A 24364-nucleotide genomic window follows, 5' to 3' on the forward strand; every position below is an offset into this window, starting at 1 on the left:
GGCTGATTTAAACTACGATTCATTCAGATTGACTGATTTAAACTACGATTCATTCAGATCGACTGATTTAAACTCCGATTATTTCAGATCGGCTGATTGAAACTCCGATTATTTCAGATCGGCTGATTTAAACTGATTTTAAATGAATTCTGGTATTAAATGAATCCTTGCACCATTATTATAATACTGGTAATCCGGGTATAATCCTTCCTGTATACCTACTTTTGCAGCCCCCTTTTATGTATATATATATATATATATATATATATATATATATATATATATATATATATATATATATATATATATATATATATATATATATATAAATAAATATATTGATCTGAGGTGGTCGACGGTCAGGCAACCCCCAGGTTTACTTTTGGAATCTCTGGGAAGTCCCACGGCCTGGTGTTGGGAAGGCTTAATGGCGATTTTTCGTTGTGATGGTAACCAAGGTAACAGTTCTCTCGGCCTCATTCACACATTTTTTGAGGCCCCTGCGGGTTGTGAGGCCCGAAGCTGTTGCTTGTTGAGCTTATGCCCAAATGTGGCGCTGGTTATTACCTCAACCACCGAAGGTAAAGGAGGTTCTGTTTCCACCTCTTTCTGTCTGTTTGTGTACAGAACATCTCAAAAGGTTGTGGACAGATCCGGATAAAATTTTGTGGACATGTTGATTGTGTGACAAGGACGAACTGATTAGATTTTGTTGAAGATCCAGATCTCGATCCGACTACGAGAATTTTTAAAGTCGTTCTTCACCATTGAGAGAGAGAGGGCTCAAAGACGATATATAGCACGATATCTCAAAAAGTTGTGGACGGATTCGGATGAAACTTTATGGACATGTTGGGTCTGAGAAGGAAGAATTGATTCAATTTTGGTGAAGATCAGAATCCAGATCTGTAATGTACTCAATATGCAGGGACGAAGGCTGTGAAGTGGGAACGACAGGTTTAATGCGGACTCGGACACAACACAGCATAGCACAGCATCAGAACATGGGCGGGTCATGTGACTCTCCTTAACCACGCCCCGGTGCACCCATGTATCCATGCATTATCATAAACTACTGATACATCTCATCTCCCCCTCCCCCCATCTTTTAAAAAATTACAAATCAAAGCGCTCAGGAGGGTTACAGACATGAGCTGACCTTCTGAGGGCTAGTGGAGGGTTGTCCTTGCAACTGCTGTGGGCTTCTTAATAAGGGGTAAAGGGTCAGGAAGGAGTTCAGGTACATTTATGGGTGAAAAGCTTTCATGAGGAAACACCTTAGGTTCAAACCCAGGTGGTGTTAACACAAGAATGGGTGACAAAGGCACTTGAGCCGGTTCAATGTTTGGCTCCCCATGACGTAACCTTAGTTGGTCAACATGTTTACCATGCATCTACCATCACACAACTTCACAAGAAACATCATTTCACCATTGTTATCGATAATGGTGTCAGATAACCACTTGGTTCCCCATCCAGAGTGCAGCACGTATACAGGATCATTGATCTGGAAGTTGAGGTTTGCAGACGTTTGGTCGTGATTACGTTTCTGTTGATACTTGATATTCTCGACCTCGAACGTTACGTTCAGGTGTACCAATGACAACCGTGTTGTTAATTCACGACCCATCAGAAGCTTGGCAGGTGAGCGACCGGTGGTTTAATGTGGTCTGGTGCGGTAGTTGAGCAACACACGAGCTAGACGAGGTTGAATGGAGCCTTCCTTGATGGGGTTTAGACCATGCTTGATGATCTAAACAGCAGGTTCGGCTTGACCATTACTGGCAGGTTTGTAGGGGGCAGATGTGTAGTGCTAAATGCCATTCATTTTACAAAAGTTCTGAAACTCTGAACTCATAAATGACGATCCATTATCTGATACAATGGAGTTCGGAATACCTTGTTGCACAAACATGGTACGTAGAGCTTCAATTGTTACAGCAGAGGATGAGGATGGCACCACGAGAGCTTCAATCCATTTGGAGTGGGCATCAACTACGAGCAGGAAAAGCATCCCTTGAAATGGACCAGCATGGTCCATGTGTAGTCTGGACCATGGTATTGATGGCCACGACTACATGGCCAATGGTGACTGTGGTGGTGTCTTAGCATGGGCTTGACAAGTATAACAATGGCGTGCATGGGACTCAATGTCACTGTCCAAACCAGGCCACCAATCATGGGCTGAACAAGTATAACAATGGTGTGCATGGGACTCAATGTCACTGTCCAAACCAGGCCACCAATCATGGGCTTGACAAGTATAACAATGGCGTGCATGGGACTCTGTGTCACTGTCCAAACCAGGCCACCAATCATGGGCTGGACAAGTATAACAATGGTGTGCATGGGACTCAATGTCACTGTCCAAACCAGGCCACCAATCATGGGCTGAACAAGTATAACAATGGCGTGCATGGGACTCAATGTCACTGTCCAAACCAGGCCACCAATCATGGGCTGAACAAGTATAACAATGGCGTGCATGGGACTCAATGTCACTGTCCAAACCAGGCCACCAATCATGGGCTGGACAAGTATAACAATGGCGTGCATGGGACTCAATGTCACTGTCCAAACCAGGCCACCAATCATGGGCTTGACAAGTATAACAATGGCGTGCATGGGACTCAATGTCACTGTCCAAACCAGGCCACCAATCATGGGCTGGACAAGTATAACAATGGCGTGCATGGGACTCAATGTCACTGTCCAAACCAGGCCACCAATCATGGGCTTGACAAGTATAACAATGGCGTGCATGGGACTCTGTGTCACTGTCCAAACCAGGCCACCAATCATGGGCTTGACAAGTATAACAATGGCGTGCATGGGACTCAATGTCACTGTCCAAACCAGGCCACCAATCATGGGCTGGACAAGTATAACAATGGCGTGCATGGGACTCTGTGTCACTGTCCAAACCAGGCCACCAATCATGGGCTGGACAAGTATAACAATGGCGTGCATGGGACTCAATGTCACTGTCCAAACCAGGCCACCAATCATGGGCTGGACAAGTATAACAATGGCGTGCATGGGACTCAATGTCACTGTCCAAACCAGGCCACCAATCATGGGCTGGACAAGTATAACAATGGCGTGCATGGGACTCAATGTCACTGTCCAAACCAGGCCACCAATCATGGGCTGGACAAGTATAACAATGGCGTGCATGGGACTCAATGTCACTGTCCAAACCAGGCCACCAATCATGGGCTGGACAAGTATAACAATGGCGTGCATGGGACTCAATGTCACTGTCCAAACCAGGCCACCAATCATGGGCTGGACAAGTATAACAATGGCGTGCATGGGACTCAATGTCACTGTCCAAACCAGGCCACCAATCATGGGCTGGACAAGTATAACAATGGGGTGCATGGGACTCTGTGTCACTGTCCAAACCAGGCCACCAATCATGGGCTGGACAAGTATAACAATGGCGTGCATGGGACTCAATGTCACTGTCCAAACCAGGCCACCAATCATGCAGATAGAAGACTAGTAGGGGTACTTGTCATTGTGCCGTGCTGTTCTAATCCTGTTGGCATTTTCAATAAACCAAATCTTGTGTAATACCTCTGCCACCAAATGTGGACCGTTATGTTTTCACCCGTTTGTTTTTGTCTGTGAGCCCGATATTTCAAAACGTTAGACAGATTCGGACAAAACTTAGCAGACAGGTTGGGTGTGTGACAACGAATTGATTCGAGTTGGTGAAGTTCTGGATGTGGATATGAGAATTTTGTGAGTGATTCTTCACCATTGAGAGGTAGGAGCAACAACAATATAAAGCACGATATCTCAAAAAGCTGTGGACAGATTAAGACAAACCAAGCTGTTTGAGGTGTTCCCAGAGGTGTGGTCCCTTACCAACAGATTGCTTGCTGTTCCTTATCAACCGTTTCGATGGAGTGCTTGCTTGTGTCATAACGACAGACACGAATGGATTCACATTGCTGGGATCAAATGTTGTATTTATCAGCGCATGCGCACAACATGTGCAAGCCAGATGAATACAACCAATCAAATAAGCATATAATTTATCAATATTACATCCCCCGTCAGTACGAGGAGCAATAGACTGAAAATAGCAAAATCAAGTTTTATAACCGGCCAACGAATGATCAAATGCTATGTTATATATAACTATGAAAGAACCTTTGAGGCAAGGCCCTGGCACGCTGTGACCTGTGGTGAGGAGGTGGAGGAGATGGGGAGTTCGCAGCACTTGGAGGTGGTGTTGGTGCCATGTCCACAGTTCTCTGAGATTCCTCTGGAGGAATGTTCAATTCTCCAAAATCCGGAAATGGGAGAATGGCCACTGGCTCATGGGGAGATTTCTGCAGGTGTTGCCTGTTGCGGCAGTAGGGTCTTCTGTTGGCCGTGGTAACTAGGTACGAACTTGATGCAGAAAGTTTCCTCGATATGACTACAGGTACGCAGCCCTATCTGGTCTCGACGTGGGCAGCATCACCTACTTGGAGGTCAATGAGAGGTTTCACCCCTCGATCATAGAATTTGGTGTATAGCTTCTGACAAGCATCTGACATGACATCTGGCTGGATGTTTTTACTGCATACAGATAACTTATCCCTTAGCCTCTTATTCATCAAACGTTGAGCTGGAGAGAATGTCATTCTGCGAATACGCGAGTTGCGGTAGGCAAGGATTGCTAGTTGAATGCCAGTCCCATCTTCATGTGCCTTTCGCAATGTCCGTTTCATTGTCTGAATCACTCGCTCGGTTTGACCGTTGGCTTGCGGATATGTCGGGGATAAGGTTGTGAATGTTATGCTCTATTATTCATGTCCAAAGTCCTTAATTTCTGCACTACCAAAGGGAACACTGTCAGCTAATACCTCCTCCGGATTGCAATGGCGAGAAAAGTTTGCTTTCATTGCTCAAATGACCGAAGTAGCCGTGAGCCCATCCAGCTGTCAGGTCAGGTCAGGTCAGGTCAGGTCAGGAAGCATGCGCCGGAGCTGCACATCACCGCGTCCACTTTCTCCCGGTATTCTTGGGGCCTCCGTCTGGCTATCACCCAGGCAGATGCCTGACCCATCCCCATATCCTCAGATTCTGATCAACCTGCTGCAACCACACGGCACATGGTCAGCCCATTGGACTCCTCCACTCACGAGGCTCCCTCGCAGAGAGAATCTGATGAGCAGGATCAGCGTCAGGAAAACAAGCCACATGCCCATTTAGCCGCAGCTAATGCTCATGGACTAAAGAGGTAAACAAATCTCATCTGAGTCTGTCTCAACAACCGCTCATTGGACACAAAGTCTGACCAGCGATAGCCAAGGATTCTCCGAAGAGACCTGGTACCAAAGGAATTAAGTCTCCATCTCAGATCCCTGGTCAAAGTCCAAGTCTCACATTCATAGAGCAAGAATGGAAGAACTTACGACCTGAAGACTTTGACTTTCGTCGACCTGCATATGTACCGATAGCACCACACCCCATTATCCAGTGACTACATGACTCCCCAGGCATCTATTGACCTCAAGAACACAGCCAGCAGAGTCATGAACATCACTGCCAAGGTAATGAATCTCTCCATGACCTCAACATCCTCACCACAACGAGGTACAGGATAGCAGGATCCAAGATGTCAATGAAAGCCTGAATCTTAGTTTTGACCCAGGAATCCCGTAATCCTAGCAGCGCCGACTCCTTGTTCAGCACCTCGAGGGCCTACAAAAGGATACCCAGTCTCCGCAAAGATGACTGTGTCATCTGCAAAATCAAAGTCAGAGGTCTTGACATTCCCAAACAATGCACTACAGCTTGATCTCTCCGACATCCAGTGCATGTGTGGGGGCCAGCACACACCCCTGACTAACTCCAGTAAAAACTGGAAATAAGTCAGAGATGGTATCACCCTATCAAGAATTATTCAAGCAAAGACCTTGCCCAGCACCAAGAGCAGCGTCACCCCTCGGTGGTCGTTTCAGTCCTGCCGATCACCCTTTCCTTTCCAGTCAGTTGGGATGATGCCTGTGTTCCAGGCAGAGCACAGAAATGCATGCAACGACACGAGTACAGCATTTCCACCAACCTTGAGAAGTTCAGCATGGATGCCACAGTTTCCAAAAGCTTTACCCCATTTTCAACCAGTTCACTGCAGCCTGTTTCCACAAACAAAGGTGGATTACAATTGATTGAAGGGTCAGCAATAGGGATAGTAACACCCCTGACATCCAACTCAACAGCTGGTGGGTCTGCTTGGTACAGCCGCTCAAAGTAACTGGCCCAGCAAGTCTTCATTTCGGACTCCTCTGTCAAGAGCCCACCACCCTCTGCTCTAACTGCAGTTCTGATCACCCTGCTCCAACCATGCGGCACATGGTCGTGCCGTGTGGTTGCAGCAGGTTGATCAGAACTGTGGTCGGTATTGAGGAACTGAGCACTCCGGAAGACCCTGCAGTTCTGGATCATCCTGTGAGTGGGAGGATGTCTCGCCAGAAGGGTGTAAGTGGTGGGGTACCTCAGAGATCAGTACTCGGACCATTATTAACATCAATGATTTGGATAGTGGGGTGAAGAGTTGGCTTTCCAAATTTGCAAATGACACCAAGCTTGGAAGTAAGTTGGATAGCAGGGGGGAGGGAGGGGAGGGGTGGTGATGAGAGTTAGGAAAGTATAGATACTTGCATCGATTGGGCAAAAGATTGGCAGATGCAATTTAACCTGAGCAAGTGTAAGGTGTTGGGGATGGGAAAAAAAACGACAATGAAAATAAAGATTACAGGATGCAAGGGGTAATTTTGGAGCGTGTCACGCAGGAGAAAGACCTGGAGGTGGTAATCGATAAGGAAGGCAAGCAGGCAGCACAATGCCAGGCAGCTATAGGTAAAGCAAATATGGTTTTAGGTTGTATTCAGAGGGGGCTCATTCATAAATTTAGAGGTGGTGTTAACCTTGTACAGGAATTTAGTGAGGGTCACATCTAGAATATTGTGTGCAGTTTTGGTCACCACAACTCACTTTTACTCAGAGAGTAGTTAATGCATGGAATGGGCTCCCTGGAAAGGTAGTGGCAGCAGAAAGGGTTGATAAGTTTAAAGTGGAATTTGATAGGTACCTGGAGGTTATGGAGATAGAGGGATGCCAGGATGTTGGCAGGACTTTTAGGTAGTTTGAGCATTGATGGGAGATCGTGTGCATATGTAAGGAGTGCTGTTGGTGGAGGTTTCGTCAAGTGGTGTTGTATGGTTGATGTGTGTTTTTTTTAACCAAGCCCTTGAACACCTCAGCTCTGCCATTAAGGCTGGACCTACGACTCTGGTCAATGGTATCCAGTGTCTCGAGAGACAAAATTCTTCTTCGCCCGACAGTGAGTTCCAAGACATCCACCGGCAACATCAAGGATGGTGGTCTTAAAGGCACTCCGCAACTCTTCAGGATTTCCCAAAGCACCCAGACCCCCTAAATCCCCACTGAGGCTGTTAGCAAACTCGTCAGCTACCCTCTCAACATTGAGCTTGCCAACACCTAGCCTAGGCTGGGGTGGTACCATTCTCTTAGATTTAAGCTGCAACTTCAGAGTTGTTAGAACAAGCCTGAGGTCGGTATTGAAGAAATGAGCACTCCGGTAGACCCTGCAGCTCTGGATTATCCTCCAGCGACCATCAACAATGACATGGTCAATCTCCTTTGCCACACCACCAGCGTTGGAATAACAAGTCCAGCGATGAACCTGCGGGGGCTGAATCCATGAACCGGCCACCCTAAGTCCATGACTGCTTGCAAGGTCAAATAACTTAGTGCTATTCTGCTTCGCAGCTCCAGAACCATGGGGACCAACACACGTCTCAAACCACCTCCGCCCTGTGAGAGGTTTTGTTTTTAATCCTGCTGGGTGTCCATATCCTTTTCCCGTCCTCACCAGGAAACCTTGTGGGGGAGACGGTTTAGTCGCCACCAACCCGACCATGAAACAGGTTAACATGGTACCTGTAAGCAAATCACAGATCTAATCTGGCATGACCTGATAATACTGTGACACCTCAGGAAATTGAGTAGCAGTCAACCAGAATGAGGTAGTCTTTTCCACAGAAGTGAAATATATCGGCATCCAGATTCTGCCATGGGCGATCAGGGACTCTGTGTGGGTTGAGTGGCTCTTTCTGATTGGCAGGCCGAAATCTGGCAGACACACTCCACACGACTCTATGTCTCTTGACATGCCTGGCCAGTACTGCACTGATGTACAGATACTTTGTTGGGATGTACTGCACTGACACAGTGCATCGGTGAAGGCAAAGGATCATGAATTGAAGTCTGGGCAAGAGCAGGTGCAGTGGCTTCTTGACCATAGCCACCACCGGCTTGTGGGCGGTGTGTACGGTCGTGTCAAACCTGTATATGTACTGATGGAAACACTCAGCCCCGAATGCAATTCCAGGAAGCTGCTTCTCTATCTGGACGTAATTCTGTTCAGCAGGTGTTAGAGACCAGGAGGCATATGTGACAGAATGCCCTTCCTGCAGCAGGCATGTGCCCAACCCAGCTGAACATGCATCAGTCTGAAGGACTGCAAACTTTGCGGGGTCAAAGAACTTCAACACGAGCCGCTTGGTGATTGAGGATTTCACCATCTGGTATGCTGCATCATGCTCTCAATGCCATTCCCAGGCTGCCTCTTTCTTTCATAGTGAACACAATTGGCGTTGTGATGGTCATGTTGGGTATGAACCGACCGAGGTAGTCGACAACACCCAGAACTCGCTGCAGCTTCAGCAGTGACTGAGGAGTTGGCAATTCCAATGTGGCTTTCACCTCGTCTTCATCCAGACGAACACCAGCAGAGGTGAGGACATGACCCATGTATTTTAACTCTGCAACCTTCCACTGCATCTTGTTGGGTTGAATTTGACGGTCCGCTTTCGTGCATGGTCCAATACCTTGTGTGCAATGGCGTTTTGCTCAGCAGGTGTGGTTGCAGCAAGAATCATGTAGTCTGTGATGCAGAAGACTCCATCAATGTCTTCAAATGTGCTGTTATTTCTCTTTTGCAGAACCTCACTGGCTGATGTGACACCAAATGGAAGATGGTTAGAACAATGACACACCAGGAGAGAATTAAAAGTGCACCTAAGGGCACTCTCCTGATCTAAATGAACCTGCCAGAAATAAAAGTCCTTTTGATCAAATATAGTGAAGACCTTTGTGGTGAGTTGACCCATGGCTTCGTCTGATGTTGAGATGGGGTGGTGCTCACGTTTAATGGCCTTGTTGAGATTCCTGGGGTCGATACACAATCGCAACTATTTATCTTTCTTCTCAACAACCACTAGATTATGCACCCAGTCCGTCAGTCCACCCATCTTGGAAATTATGCCCTGTCTCCATGTCAAGCAATTTGGCCTTCAAGTGCTCATGTAGGCTGTCACACGACGATGTGTCTCAATGTGGTGTGGTGGGTCGAACTTCCCCAAGCTAGTGAACAAATCTGCATGGTCAGCCTGGACCTTGTACAGTGCAAGGTCAGATTGTGGTGAAGCCAACGACGTCACAGCCTCGACAGACAGCAAGCGACTGTTGGGGCCCTTCTGGATAAGATGCACGTACGTCAGCACGCGAAGACTGAGAATAGTCCGCACATTGGTATCGACCACATACAAGTCGAAGCGCCCCATCGACGACCCAGCGGTGTATAGTAGCTTGGCCACTCCATGATGAGGGATAGTGCCCCCACTGTAACTTCAATAGGATTGTCAATTTGATAGTCTTAACTGGATTCTCCATGGAATGTAATATTCTGCGAGGAAGTATTGATACCTGTGCTCTGGAGTCAACAGTCCCCTTAACCCTAAGGCCATTGATGTTGAGGTTGGCAAATCAGGAGACGTCCGGATTCATGACCTGCACGTCTTCCTACCAGCAACATGGACACACCATCAATGTACAGGTTACTAAGAGACGGCAGCTCGGTCAGCGCCGTGCTCGTCGCCAATGCATGAACACGCTTGGATGGTCGGCAGACTTCTGCAAAATGGTTCTGCTTATTACAGTTCCTGCAGTTTTTCCCAAAAGGCAGGACATTGGCAAGGTTGATGAATACACCTGCAGTTCACACAGTTTCGGATGTCCTTGTATGTGATCGGCCAAAGGCTCGGGTGCAAAGGGACCCTTGCCAGAAGACTTGAGACTGCGGCGCCCTTGGCAGTGAATCGACTCAATGTCTTGGGAGAATCTGGTGGAAGCAGCCGATGAGAGTCGACATCATGGCCCTGGCATGTGACCTACTCGACTCGGCAACCAAACAGAGAGTTATCGTTTTTTTTTTTCTTCCAAAGTCAGTCTCGGCTCACGTAACAGACACTCTTTCAAGGAGAGGTTGCGCATGGAAAAATGATTTTATCCCTGATCATGTTATCAGTGTCGGCGGAATTCGCATGACTTCACCATGATGCGCAGCTTGTTCAAATATGGCTCGAATGACTGGACTTTCAGACTCGGGGAATTCCCAAAACTTGACTCGCTCACGGACCGGTTGCAGTACGTGTCGAATGCCTCTCTGACGGTTTTGAATATCTTCGAGGCAACCGCCGACCCGAGCGGGAGGTTTTCATATGCATACATCCACAGAATCGGGCCCAGCGCAGTTCAGCAAGATGGCGACCCTTCGGCCGTCGCTCGTCGACTCGAGGCCGGCAGCCTCAAGATACCGGTCAATGCCCTCACTCCAGCATCGCCGACTCTCGACTACATTCTATCAAACCGGAGATAACCAGACGGCTTAAATCCCATCACGTCGATGAAGAAATTCCCAAATCTCTAACACCATGCCATGACGACAGACACGAACAGCCTCACATCACCAACGTGACCAATCCTCATCTATCTATAATTCCAGCAATGTGTGTCTGTGTCTGTGAGTGTGTCTGTGACCGCTGTTTCTCGACAACCACTGGTCCGATCTAATCGAAACTTGCCAGATATATTGCTGGGGGCCTGAGGATGTGCCTTTTTAAGGTTTGATATTAATCGGACAAGTGCTTCCCAAGTTATGGCCATTTATTTACCAAACCAATGACAGGACACGTTGCTGCGTAGGCGTGGCCGATGGGGAAAGGGCGCCTTCGTTATCAATGACAGGACATGTTGCTGCGTAGGCATGGCCGATGCGCCATTTAGTTACCAATGACAGGACATGTTGCTGCGGAGGCGTGGCCGTTGGGGAAGAGATCCTCAGCCACGTTCCCCATTTCGGGTTTACGGGTTACAACGTACGGATAGTGATGACTGAATATATTTTAATAATTTCTCGATTTCTTATGCGCATTTAGAGATAAACACAATGCCCCAATCCAGTCGTCATTTACGAGAGCAAAGGAATGGCCTATGTGGTTGTTTGAAAGTTTTTTTTGGGTTTGCACGTACGGCCATGCATGTACGGCCACGCGAGAGTGAAGGACCGGCCTGTGTGTTTGTTTGAAAGTTTTTTTTGGGGTTTTCACGTACGGCCACGCATGTACGGCCACGCATGTACGGCCACGTGAGAGTGAAGGAACGGCCTGTGTGGTTGTTTGAAAGTTTTTTTTTTGGGTTTGCACGTACGGCCACGCATGTACGGCCACGCACGTACGACCACACGAGAGTGAAGGAACGGCCTGTGTGGTTGATTGAAAGTTTTTTGGTTTTTTGGGTTTGCACGTACGGCCACGCATGTACGGCCACGCACGTACGACCACGCCAGAGTGAAGGAATAGCCTGTGTGGTTGTTTGAAAGTTTTTTTTTTGGTTTGCACGTACGGCCACGCATGTACGCCCATGCGAGAGTGAAGGAACGGCCTGTGTTGTTGTTTGAAAGTTTTTTTTTGGGGGGGGGGTTGCACGTACGGCCACGCATGTACGGCCACGCACGTACGGCCACACGAGAGTAAAGGAATGGCCTATGTAGTTGTTTGAAAGTTTTTTTTTGGTTTGCACGTACGGCCACGCATGTACGGCCATGCGAGAGTGAATGAACGGCCTGTGTGTTGTTTGAAAGTTTTTGGTTTTTTTGGGTTTGCACGTACGGCCACGCGAGAGTGAAGAAATGGCCTGTGTGGTTGTTTGAAAGTTGTTTTTTTTTGGTTTGCATGTACGGCCACGCACGTACGACCACGCGAGAGTGAAGGAATGGCCTGTGTGGTTGTTTGAAAGTTATTTTTTTGGTTTGCACGTACGGCCACGCATGTACGGCCATGCAAGAGTGAAGGAACGGCCTGTGTTGTTGTTTGAAAGTTTTTTTTGGGGGGGGGGGTTGCACGTACGGCCACGCATGTACGGCCACGCACGTACGGCCACACGAGAGTGAAGGAACGGCCTGCGTGGTTTTTTGAAAGTTTTTTTGGGGGTTTGCACGTACGGTCACGCATGTACGGCCACACGAGAGTGAAGGAACGGCCTGTGTAGTTGTTTGAAAGTTTTTTTTGGGTTTGCACGTACGGCCACGCATGTACGGCCACGCATGTATGGCCACGCACGTACGGCCACGCGAGAGTGAAGGAACGGCCTGTGTGGTTTTTTTGAAAGTTTTTTTGGGGGTTTGTACGTACGGCCACGCATGTACGGCCACGCGAGAGTGAAGGAACGGCCTGTGTGGTTGTTTGAAAGTTTTTTTTTTGGTTTGCATGTACGGCCACGCGAGAGTGAAGGAACGGCCTGTGTGGTTGTTTGAAAGTTTTTTTGGGGGGTTTGTACGTACGGCCACGCATGTACGGCCACGCGAGAGTGAAGGAACGGCCTGTGTGGTTGTTTGAAAGTTTTTTTTTTTTGGTTTGCACGTACGGCCACGCGAGAGTGAAGGAACGGCCTGTGTGGTTGTTTGAAAGTTTTTTTTTTTGGTTTGCACGTACGGCCACACGAGAGTGAAGGAACGGCCTGTGTGGTTGTTTGAAAGTTTTTTTTTTGGTTTGCACGTACGGCCACACGAGAGTGAAGGAACGGCCTGCGTGTTTGTTTGAAAGTTTTTTTTTTGGTTTGCACGTACGGCCACGCGAGAGTGAAGGAACGGCCTGTGTGGTTGTTTGAAAGTTTTTTTTTTTGGTTTGCACGTACGGCCACACGAGAGTGAAGGAACGGCCTGCGTGTTTGTTTGAAAGTTTTTTTTTTGGTTTGCACGTACGGCCACGCGAGAGTGAAGGAACGGCCTGTGTGGTTGTTTGAAAGTTTTTTTTTTGGTTTGCACGTACGGCCACGCGAGAGTGAAGGAACGGCCTGTGTGGTTGTTTGAAAGTTTTTTTTTTTGGTTTGCACGTACGGCCACGCGAGAGTGAAGGAACGGCCTGTGTGTTGTTGTTTCTGGCACGTAGGTTGAAAGTTTTTTATTTTGCACGTACGGCCACGTACTAGTTTTCATAAATTCCAAGGTGAGCCAATGAAAAAAGCCAAGAAATCACAAGGTTTCGGAAAAGCGATGATAATAGAAAACCAAGACGCCAAGGTGAACAACGAATAGCCAAGATCTTGTGGAAAAAGCCAAGGAGTAGGGTCACGCTGAACATCGCTGGGCCCAACTGGCCGAGTTATTACTGCGCATGCGCACAACACATACAAGCCAAATGACGACAACCAATCACGTGTAAGCATTTATAATTCACCAATATCAATACACAGCTCGAGTCTTCAAGCCACTTGACGAGTCTCCTCAGGCTGATTGGGGATCGAACACACCCGAGTGCCGTTTCGGTGTATCTTTAAGCACGGCTTGCAATTTCTCCCTCTTTCGCCCTTCATCTCGCCGATGTTCTGTTTCTGTAAAAATACGAAGCTAGGGTGAAACGTTGTTGACTCGTGTTTTAGGATTACTGATGAAATCCATTAAAAACACCGCAAAAAAAACCCAAAAAAACAAAGGTTCGAGAAGGGCGGTCGTGTAAATCCGTCGACCTGAGTTCCATTTGTCCTCGTGGTGACTGGTGATGGGCGGAAAGGTGAGGGGCGTGAGGGACACAAGTACATGGACGTGTACCTCATGTCTGTTCAATGTCCTTGTTTGAGATCGATAAGTATAAGGTCGATACGAACGGAGCCCGAGATCGACGGTAATTAAAGAAATCATAAAAGTCACCTGACTGACGGTGCCTCACGTTGTGTGCCATTGTGGCCTTATTATTATTATTATTATTATTATTATTATTATTATTATTATTATTATTATAATAACGCGTACTTTATAAACACGAAGTACAGTTTACAAGTGTTCGTGCACGTTCGTACTGTACGTACATTGGACTAGGAGTATCATCTATTGGGGGGGTTGCTGTAGAGACCCCTGATGCAGTGCCCCCTTGTCGGCTTTAGCAGGATTTTTTATTTTTAACTTCACGAAGTCGAAGATACCCCGCTTATTGTTCGTTAAAAGACCCCATGATATCTTTTAACGTCCACCAACGAATGCGAGCAGATTGGTCCCCGGCTGATGATATAAACCAGGTGATTCATAAGAACTGCTGGTTGCATCATTTTCTGGGGGGGTGGCCGTGCTGCTGATGCGGTGTCCCCTCTTAGTAGTGTACACTGGAAGGCAGTTTGTCGACCTCGGAAGAATTAAGAGCTGAGTCAACCCACCTGGTGTTCATTCAACAGTTGATAAGGGCTCAAACTGAAGACCTTGAGGTTTACTGGTGGTGGTGGTGTTGTTGCGTAGGCATGATTGACTCGATGGCCTCCCTCCTGCAAACAATTTCCTTGTATGTACCTGAGGATCTTGAGGCAGCCACCTTGACCATGAAGCCAACACCGGGCTTGTGGATCTTGAGCCAGCCACTTTAATCGTGAAGCCAACACCGGGCTTGTGGATCTTGAGCCAGCCACCTTAACCGTGAAGCCAACACCGGGCTTGTGGATCTTGAGCCAGCCACTTTAACTGTGAAGCCAACACCGGGCTCGTGGATCTTGAGCCAGCCACCTTAACCGTGAAGCCAACGCCGGGCTTGTGGATCTTGAGCCAGCCACCTTAACCGTGAAGCCAACGCCGGGCTTGTGGATCTTGAGCCAGCCACCTTAACCGTGAAGCCAACACCGGGCTTGTGGATCTTGAGCCAGCCACCTTAACCATGAAGCCAACACCGGGCTTGTAAGAACTCCTTACCCTGTGCAGTCTTGAGACAAAGGACATGGGAAGGGTCATTGCCCTGTGAGCGCAAAGCCAAAAGTGGGGTGATGCGCTCATATCTATCTATCTGTCTGTCTGTCTGTCTCTACACTGTACACATCAGTTTATGATCGAGCAACAACTTGATTTCGACAAAGTTATATTTTGAACATTGTAGAACACGAAGCGGAACTCGAACCTCCAGTTCAGCAGTACTTGGACAAACGTTGCACTATTTTACGTCATGTCAAATTGATCAAATTTGCTGTGTCGCTGTCTCAGCATTGAGGAATATCGAGATTCAGACAAAATGACAGCTCGCAGGACATATAGATCGTGCTCGGGAATGTGATTAGCAAAAATGGAAAACACCCTTCGCAATTCCCATGTTTTATTTTTATTTTTTTGTTTTGGGTTTTTTTTCTTCTCAAAACTGCACAAGGTAAGGTGTTCTGTGCATTCTTGTCGAGCTATCTAGTTCTGTGAAGTCATGTCCAACTTCTGGTGCCATTCATGATCGGATTTGTCCAAACATCCATATCCTGCACTGCTTTCCAAAGCTCTGCCAGATACAGCTGGGTTGTAGCCCCATCCATCCAGCAGATACACAGTCTACGTCTTCCTCTTCTTCCCTCAACCACATCCAGCATGGTTGATTTCTCCAGACATTCCTTTTAATGCACGCATGATGTCTCCAAAAGTATAACAGTTTCAGTTTTATCATCAGCTCTACTAATGTACATGCTCAAATTTATTCAACCACTGATTTGTTTGTTGTGCTTGTCCATGTAAGTTTTAACATTTGCCTCCACCAATACATTTTATAACTGTCAATCTTCTTCCTTCATTTGGGGAGATGATGGGGTATTGGTGGAGGTGGGGCAAATATGTTTTGTGCTGTCTCTAATAATCCCCCTATCTGCAGAATGGGTCAGTAAAGCATTTGCATTATGGCATGTGTACAGGTGAAAAAGTCGTCCCCCCCCCCCCCACACCACTCACAATGGGGGAAGGGGGATGACCTGACTCTGGGTATTACCAACACATTTGCAAAATTTGGTTGAGATTAGCCCAGCCCTGTTGTTTTCCATGATTTTCAGATACGCATACACCTATACGTACACACACCCATACATACACGTACATACACACATGCAACACCCATACATACACACATACAGAGAATTGCCTTATTTAATACGAGCAAAACTGCAAAAGTACCCGTCGCTTTGCTGATGGTTTTATTTAAAGGACAACATGTTGTACTTCACGAACATTATGCTCTTTTTACTGTATAATTTACCCGAGGTCATCTTCCATGGCAAACATTACTGTACATTTGCTCTACGTCCCTCACTTTCGTGTCCATCCACCCCGTGTCCCTCTCCCTCCTTGCTTCCTCCATGTTCTATCCCCTCCTTGCTTCCTTCATGCCCCACATCCTCCTTGCTTTCCCTGCACCCTTCCCCCTCTTTACTTCTCCCCCTCGACTTCTCCCCCTGCGTCCCGGCCCATCCCTTCTCCCCCTGCGTCCCGGCCCATCCCTTCTCCCCTGCGTCCCGGCCCATCCCTTCTCCCCCTGCGTCCCGGTCCCTCCCTTCTCCCCTGCGTCCCGGTCCCTCCCTTCTCCCCCTGCGTCCCGGTCCCTCCCTTCTCCCCCTGCGTCCCGGTCCCTCCCTTCTCCCCCTGCGTCCCGGTCCCTCCCTTCTCCCCCTGCGTCCCGGTCCCTCCCTTCTACCCCTGCGTCCCGGTCCCTCCCTTCTCCCCCTGCGTCCCGGTCCCTCCCTTCTCCCCCTGCGTCCCGGTCCCTCCCTTCTCCCCCTGCGTCCCGGTCCCTCCCTTCTCCCCCTGCGTCCCGGTCCCTCCCTTCTCCCCCTGCGTCCCGGTCCCTCCCTTCTCCCCCTGCGTCCCGGCCCATCCCTTCCCCCCCTTCGTCCCGGTCCCTCCCTTCTCCCCCTGCGTCCCGGTCCCTCCCTTCTCCCCCTGCGTCCCGGTCCCTCCCTTCTCCCCCTGCGTCCCGGTCCCTCCCTTCTCCCCCTGCGTCCCGGTCCCTCCCTTCTCCCCCTGCGTCCCGGTCCCTCCCTTCTCCCCCTGCGTCCCGGCCCCTCCCTTCTCCCCCTGCGTCCCGGCCCCTCCCTTCTCCCCCTGCGTCCCGGCCCCTCCCTTCTCCCCCTGCGTCCCGGCCCCTCCCTTCTCCCCCTGCGTCCCGGCCCCTCCCTTCTCCCCCTGCGTCCCGGTCCCTCCCTTCTCCCCCTGCGTCCCGGCCCCTCCCTTCTCCCCCTGCGTCCCGGCCCCTCCCTTCTCCCCCTGCGTCCCGACCACCCTCTTCTCCCCCTGAATCCCAGCCCCTCCCTGCGTTCTCACCCTGCGTCTTCTCCCCCCCCCCCCACGCACGTTGCTCATCGCTTTATTTGGGCAGTGTATAAATTCCACAGACTGCTGCCACGATTAATCCTGAAAAGAATAACAAACTAGAAGGGCACTCGGTAGAGCGCATACCTCCGCTACGTAATGCCTGATCCATGAGAACATATCAGGCCCAATACATTTTTCAATATCGTGCTATCCAGTACTATATCGTTTTTGGCCCTATATCTCAATGGTGAAGAATCACTTTAAAAATCAAATCGTTCTTGTATGCAGATTCAGATTCAGATCTTCACCAAAATCAAATTAATTAGTCCTTGCCACACACCCAACATGTCCACAATTTTTTGAGATATCATGCTATATATCGTTTTTATCTCCATCTCTCAATGGTGAAGAATCACTTTATAAAATTATCAAATCTGGATCTTCACCAAAATCGAATCAATTCTTCCTTGTCACACACCCAACATATCCACCACGTTTCATCCAAATCCATCCACAACTTTTTGAGATATCATGCTATATATCGTTTTTAGCCCCATCTTTTAATGGTGAAGAATCACTTTAAAAATTCTCAGATCCGGATCCGGATTCGGATCTTCACCAAAATTAAGTGTTGCTGTTCTTGTCCAGTCACCTACACACACAAAAACAAATTCAGAACGATTGCTTGAAAACTGGGCAAAAATCATGTGTCAGATAGACAACAAACACCGACAAATGCAACAGACCAACATACTTGGCAAAAATAATTTTTTGCCAAGTAACAAACAGCCAAGCAGGCAGAAAGGGGTGAAAACATAACCTCCTTCACCTTCTGTGGCAGAGGTAATAACTCGGGGGTACATACGTGAAGCAAAAACGTGCCTACTGCTTGTGTGCAGAAATAATACATGTAAAATTCTGAGCATCATCTTCATCACCAGAATCCTCTACATTCACACCAAGTGCGGCATTTTCTCTTCAAAGTTTGCTCTCGACTCACTTTGGTTCCTTTCAAGATGAGTCTCTCGCTCAACTGAGGGAAAGTTACAGCTGCTGCAACTCTCCTCAACACATCCTTCTTGGGATTGCTCCAATTCTGGCTCGACAAAACAAACTTCAGGGCTTGCCTTCCTGTGAGTGCCAAGCTTGGGAAGCAGTGCTTCATGAAGATCACTTTCCTCATCCAGGATCTTCGTTGCTTCAATGTCATCTTCTTTTACAGTTTCCAATGTGTTATTCCCTACCGTACACTCATGCCAAAACATTTCTGTAGATCCACTCTCAACAGCTGTACAGCTATACCATCTGCATCACAACAGTGAGAAGCATTAGACTCATCACAACCCTCTACCTTCGCATCACTTGCACTAGATTAGTAAACTGAGTAATTGACCTTCACCACCATTATCTGGATCTGAACTCTGAAATTGGACCTGCAAATTCCTTTCAAAAACATCACTTTCCCACCCATTTGACAAGCTTACCACTCTTCCTCTCCATTTCCACTGCCTTCCTCAACATCACTAAGCTCCCCCTGTGTCCAACCCCTGCTTGGCTTGGCAGGGGGTTGTGTGGGTGAAAGTTTCATGTGTTGCAAGTTAACATTTTGAGGCTAAATTGTCGCATGCCCCATGGATTGTGCAGCTTGCGTCGGTGTGGTAATGCTGATCAGATCATTCGGCTGTTCCTCAATCTTTCAATCGGGAGGCAGGAAGGTGTTGAGACCCATCATCAAATTGTATTGTCCCTTGCTTGAACAAGTTTGAGACATGGCTGACGATGCCTGCGGTATCAATACTCTGTGACTTTAATTCCTCCATGATGCCCAGGAAGTCACTGTAAACCTGGGGTTTGTTTGCAAATTGCTGCTTCACCTGGTGCATGTAGGACGATGCATCTTTACCCTTCGAACGCTGGAATTGTTGCCTTTCCAAGCGTCCATTCCTTTGCCTTATTTCTTCCCTTTGTTCAACAATTATGTTTCCCATTTCCCTCATTTTATTCCTTTGTTCATCAATTTGTCCCTTCATTCCACTATTTATTTGTGTCATCACTTTATCCCCATGTTCATTTTGTCTTTTCATTTCCCCTCAAATTCTGTCTTTCAATCCTTCATTCCCTTACCTTATTTCCTCTTTTTTTTTCCAACGTGAACATGGAGGGCCAACGCACACCGTTTTCTGAATTGACGGCCCAGGAATGGGGAAGGTTTCTACCCTATCGTCATCACCCAGCTCTACCCCTGGTTCGCTTCCTTCATAATCACTATCTTCCCACCGAAACTGCAACCCTTTCTCCCTCGGGAGAGAGGTGATTGTTTAAAAAATTAGATTCCCGATGTTTTTTTTTGGGGGTTTTTTTTGTAAGCTTAGCTCGCTCCGACCCCAAATATCGTGGTCCCGATGGATCCATAAATCCCACCCTTAATCAACAAATGTTAATCAGGGTTGGAATTGCATGACCTGACGTCAATTATCATGATCACCAGTTTTGTGTCCCCTGTGAAATGTTGATCAGAGTTCGAATCCTAACTCCCGAGGGAGTTAATAATCCCACTCCTGATCAGCGATTGTCACGACCCTGAGTGGTTAGGTTAATTCCCCTGACCCAATTGTCATGGACTGGTGGTTAACACCGACCAGGCTGGATCACCGAGCGGTTTTCCTTGGAGGCGAACAGCCACGTTTCTCGGAGATTATGGCACGCCCAGGAAGAAAAGGGTGGCACGGATGGAAGCACAATGGGGTTTATCTCGAACCCATGACAAATCGACAACACAAGTAACTTAAAATAAATGCGGAAGTTTAATGAAAATAGATCAAATATTTACAATGGTAATAATTCAAAGTGCAATAATAAAACGTGAGGTAAATTAAAGCCTAAAGTTGAGGCACCTCTACACACGGACTTCAATACAGACAAGGGGAAAAGAAAAGAAAAGAAAAGAAAATCCTCCCTTAATTCTGGCACTTAGCTTTGTCCAGAGATGGTCTTTATTGAACTTTGGGGTCGAGCTGTGTGCTGCGTGGGAAGATCTGCCCAAAATGACGCCGAGCCGCTCTCTGGGCGGGAAACGTACGTGAGGTATTTCGTGAGGTGGTATTCAACATCAGGGCCCACCAACCGGCGTGCGGCTTCTCATGAACAAATATGCAGAATGTTCCTCTCTCACACCAGGTTCGCTCACAACGATCACCCACCTTCCTCCTCGACCATATGACGAGACAATCTCTGAGGTTTTGTGATAAGGCCACGAGGGACACTTTTCTTCCCTCAAACTTACACACTTCATGGCTCCGCTCAACAGGAATGGCTAGCATCTTGTCCAGCACGTGGGCAAATTCACAGCATGACATGAGAATTGTGTTGCTGTATCTCGTCATGTCCAGACATAGACAGCTAGCCAGACCCCCTTATTCAATCGTGTCCTCCCACAATTTTGTCCTCTCCGTTCTCCCGCTCCTAACACTTTTCTTCCCTCAAACTTACACACTTCATGGCTCCACTGAACAGGAATGGCTAGCATCTTGTCCAGCACACGGGCAAATTCACAGCACGACACAAGAATTGTGTTGCTGTATCTCGTCATGTCCAGACGTAGACAGCCAGCCAGACCCCCTTATTCAATCGTGTCCTCCCACAACTGTGTCCTCTCCGTTCTCCCGCTCCGAACCTCACTTTCCTTCCACCGGCTCTCTGACATCACGCCCATTAATCATCCACTCTGAGGGCATGGTTCTGCCAGCCGTGTCACCCCTGGAGGCAGGGCTTTCTGCCTGCTTGGACGTGCAGCTCGGTTGTCGCCGTTTTAAAGAGCAGGTTGCAGGTCACCAAACATGTTCTGAAAATTTATCAATATGATTATATGTGCATTAAATAGTTTGATGCAAACTATTGTGGTTGCCTAACTATTGGGAGAATTAATGAGATTTAACTCCGAAGTTGTTATTTCTCGAGGCCGTTGAAAAAAAACAGCCGTGTGCCAATCTGAATGGTGACGTCACGTTCTCAAAAACAAAGCGGAAGCTCACTCGCTCATTGAAGAAGTGTCCAGTTCAGCGGGCCGTTCTTTCACTTATTTTGAGCTTGCAACTGTCTATCTTATCCTTTTTTTATTTTGAATTGTTGTAGAACAAAGTTATTTGGATATTTGCACATCATGCCTCGTACGTGTGTCGTCATATTTTGCGAAAATGGCTGGAAAACGGGTAACCGCTCCCACCGATTCCCGAAGGAATCAAACATTCGCCGGCAGTGGATAAGATTTGTAAAGAGGACCCTTTGGATAGACTTGTCATTTGTGGTGACCATTTCACAGCCGGGGATTATGTAGGCAACGCAATGAGTGAGCTCGGTTTCAAAACAAGCGTGACGCTGTGCCCACCATTCAGCCTTCTCCTCCTCAGCTGGCTCCTACTTCATTTTCTCACACTGTCACCTCTCAAGGATTGGGGCATTGTATTTATCTCTAAATGCGCATAAGAAATCGAGAAATTATTAGAATAGAGTAAGTCATCACTATCCGGAAGTCCGTACGTTGTAACCCGTAATGGGGAACGTGGCTGAGAATCTCTTCCCCATCGGCCACACCATCATCACTTTCACTGGGGTCAAGCTCAGCTGTCAGAAAGACTTCAACACCAAGGGTCCATTATATTTGGGTCCATTATTGATTCATTCTATTTCTGACTCTTGAGTGACTAGAGGGTTGGTGGTGGTCGTATGGCAGCTTAGCTGCCAGGGTAGCTATCATTTCTTGAAGCGCAACTGTCGCTGATGCAGTGCCCCTCTACCAGTACACACACTGGAACTGGTACTCATTTTGCCGATCTCGGAAGGATGACAGGCTGAGTCAACCCCCTGGTGTATTAATTCAGCGGCCGACGGGGCTTGAACTCCGGACCTGAGGATCCCAAGCCACCACCCTAACCACTGAGCCAACACCAGGCTACTAGAGGGTTAAAAAAAATTATTATATCAAGTCACAGACGAATCAAACTTTACATTATTTTATGCATCGGACAAGAAAATGAAAATCTACAAACCAATCTGTCTGGTGGAGTCTGTCAGTGTGAACTGCCGGACAATCAGTCCTGCCACTTGTACACCAAATAGGCTGTTTTCTGGCACTTGCAAGTCAGTGTTTTCCATCCATAGGGCTCATTTGGGTGGCTGCCTAAGTCAATTTCTGGCTGCTCAACTGCTTTAAAAATAATTAAAAAAAAAAATTAAAAAAAGATTCTAAATATTTATGGTGAAGATGCATACATGATAAATATAAGATATGTTGTAAGTGAGAATTTTTTTTTACAAAATTGATGCCAAGATACTAATTTGTGTCTCTACTTGCATGCTCAGAATGCACCTGCGAGCATCTAAAATTGCTAAATTTCCTGGGGGAGAACCCCCAGACCCCCCGACAGCGGAAGGGGGGAGACCCCCCTCTCCCACTCTTCCCCCCCCCCCGTGCCCACTGGTCGTGGCCCACAAAATTATACATGTTGCCAGTTTTTTTATCCAAGTCATTTTAAAACCCAGGGAAAATCCTACAAGTGGCTCAAATTTATATGGCTCACGGCCAGAAACTCCATAGTATAAATTCCCATCATCCTCCGACTCGTCCTCGGCAATATCGGAATGAGCACACTCAATTTCATCGCCGCTGAAATCGCTCTCTGATTCGCATCTCACCATTGTTTACACGCTGTTTCCGAATGTTCACGAAGTTTTCAGAGAATGTTACGTCATAGCATCTTCGGTAACTTCCAGTCTGTTTTTCGATCACCGAGAAAAGTTTTGACTTAAAAGTTAATTTTGGCATATTTTGAGTTTCAAATGTAAGAAAATAAATACCCCACGTTTATTAATGTGCTTACAACCTTCAAATCACATCAGCGACCCAAAACCTGCTCTTTAAGGATGTGATCCCTTTTCATCGCGTCTTGAAATAAATAAAACAGGAAAATGTCACAGGGGCAATTACATACTGGGGGAAATTGACCTAATCCCTACCTAATTAACACAGCAAGTAACAAGTAACAAGTAACATGTGGTGGTGACAAGTAACACTTAAGCTCAGTTTCCCTACTTAATTTACATCGAGATGTCTCCACGTCCACAGACCAAGCTTCTCTATACAGTCCTAACTTTTCTGTGAAATTCCTCCATCTACCCCCACAAACATAATATATATAATATGTCATAGTTAAACAGCTTGGATAGATTCAAATTGCACTGGCTCATAGGCTGACACCAGAGGCTTGAAACCTCAGTGTATACGCTGTCAGTGAGATACAAAGTTTAAACTGTTAAGCCTGGCGGAGGTGTACGCTCTACCGAGTGTTGTTCTAGTTGTTTCTTCTTTGCGTATGGGATTGTCTTCGATGGTAGAATCGGCAAAATGCTATATGCCATTTTTCTTCAAGGATGCAGATAAACTATTCAGACAAATCACCAATTGGATTAGTTTTAAACTTGTACCATTGTTATCTTATTGGTTAAGTGTGAAGGAAATATTGCCCTCAACAGCAGCACAATGTGCAATACATGGAGTTCAGTCAGTCGAGACTGAGCCTGGAGGTGAGAATGATTTCGATTTTTATTGCAAAGATCTTTGTGCAGCAAGCATTTGGGGTCATACCATGTCAGAAGCACAGGAAATTGGAAGCAAGAGGGTAGAATAGATGGTTAATTTTACCACCATTTTGTGGAATAATTGGACATGAGATAGATTGCACTGTGAAGGACTAGGTAAGAACGAGTCAAGGCAGATGTTTGGGCACAGTTGTATAAGTGGGGGAAAAATGGGTGTTCATCCCTACTACAAAATACTTGCAGGATAATAAAGGATGGAAAGTGAGAGAAAATTTTGGATTTTAGGGTGTTGGCAAGGAGTGGGTTTGTGGATTT

General features: G+C 47.3%; 1 protein-coding gene across 7 annotated transcripts in view; it reads left to right on the forward strand.

Moving 5' to 3' along the window:
• The first annotated feature begins 533 nt into the window (after positions 1–533).
• The window catches only part of LOC147010504 (lethal(3)malignant brain tumor-like protein 2), a 76243-nt gene continuing 52412 nt past the window's right edge, over positions 534–24364 (forward strand). For 4 of the 7 annotated variants that reach the window (XR_015052482.1, XM_085860043.1, XM_085860049.1 and 1 more), the window contains exon 1: positions 534–581. Coding sequence is in view for 4 of the 7 variants with exons in the window: in XM_085860043.1 (XP_085716169.1) it covers positions 549–581 (33 nt within the window). In the remaining 3 variants the exon portion in view is untranslated. Of the gene's footprint in view, positions 582–13798; positions 13938–24364 lie in introns of those variants that run through there. The other 3 variants (XM_085860044.1, XM_085860048.1, XM_085860047.1) reach the window with 3 other exon arrangements.

The sequence above is a fragment of the Eptatretus burgeri genome, chromosome 16, assembly GCF_056783735.1.
Source record: "Eptatretus burgeri isolate ZD-2024b chromosome 16, Ebu_testis_v1, whole genome shotgun sequence".
Lineage (NCBI taxonomy): Eukaryota > Metazoa > Chordata > Myxini > Myxiniformes > Myxinidae > Eptatretus > Eptatretus burgeri.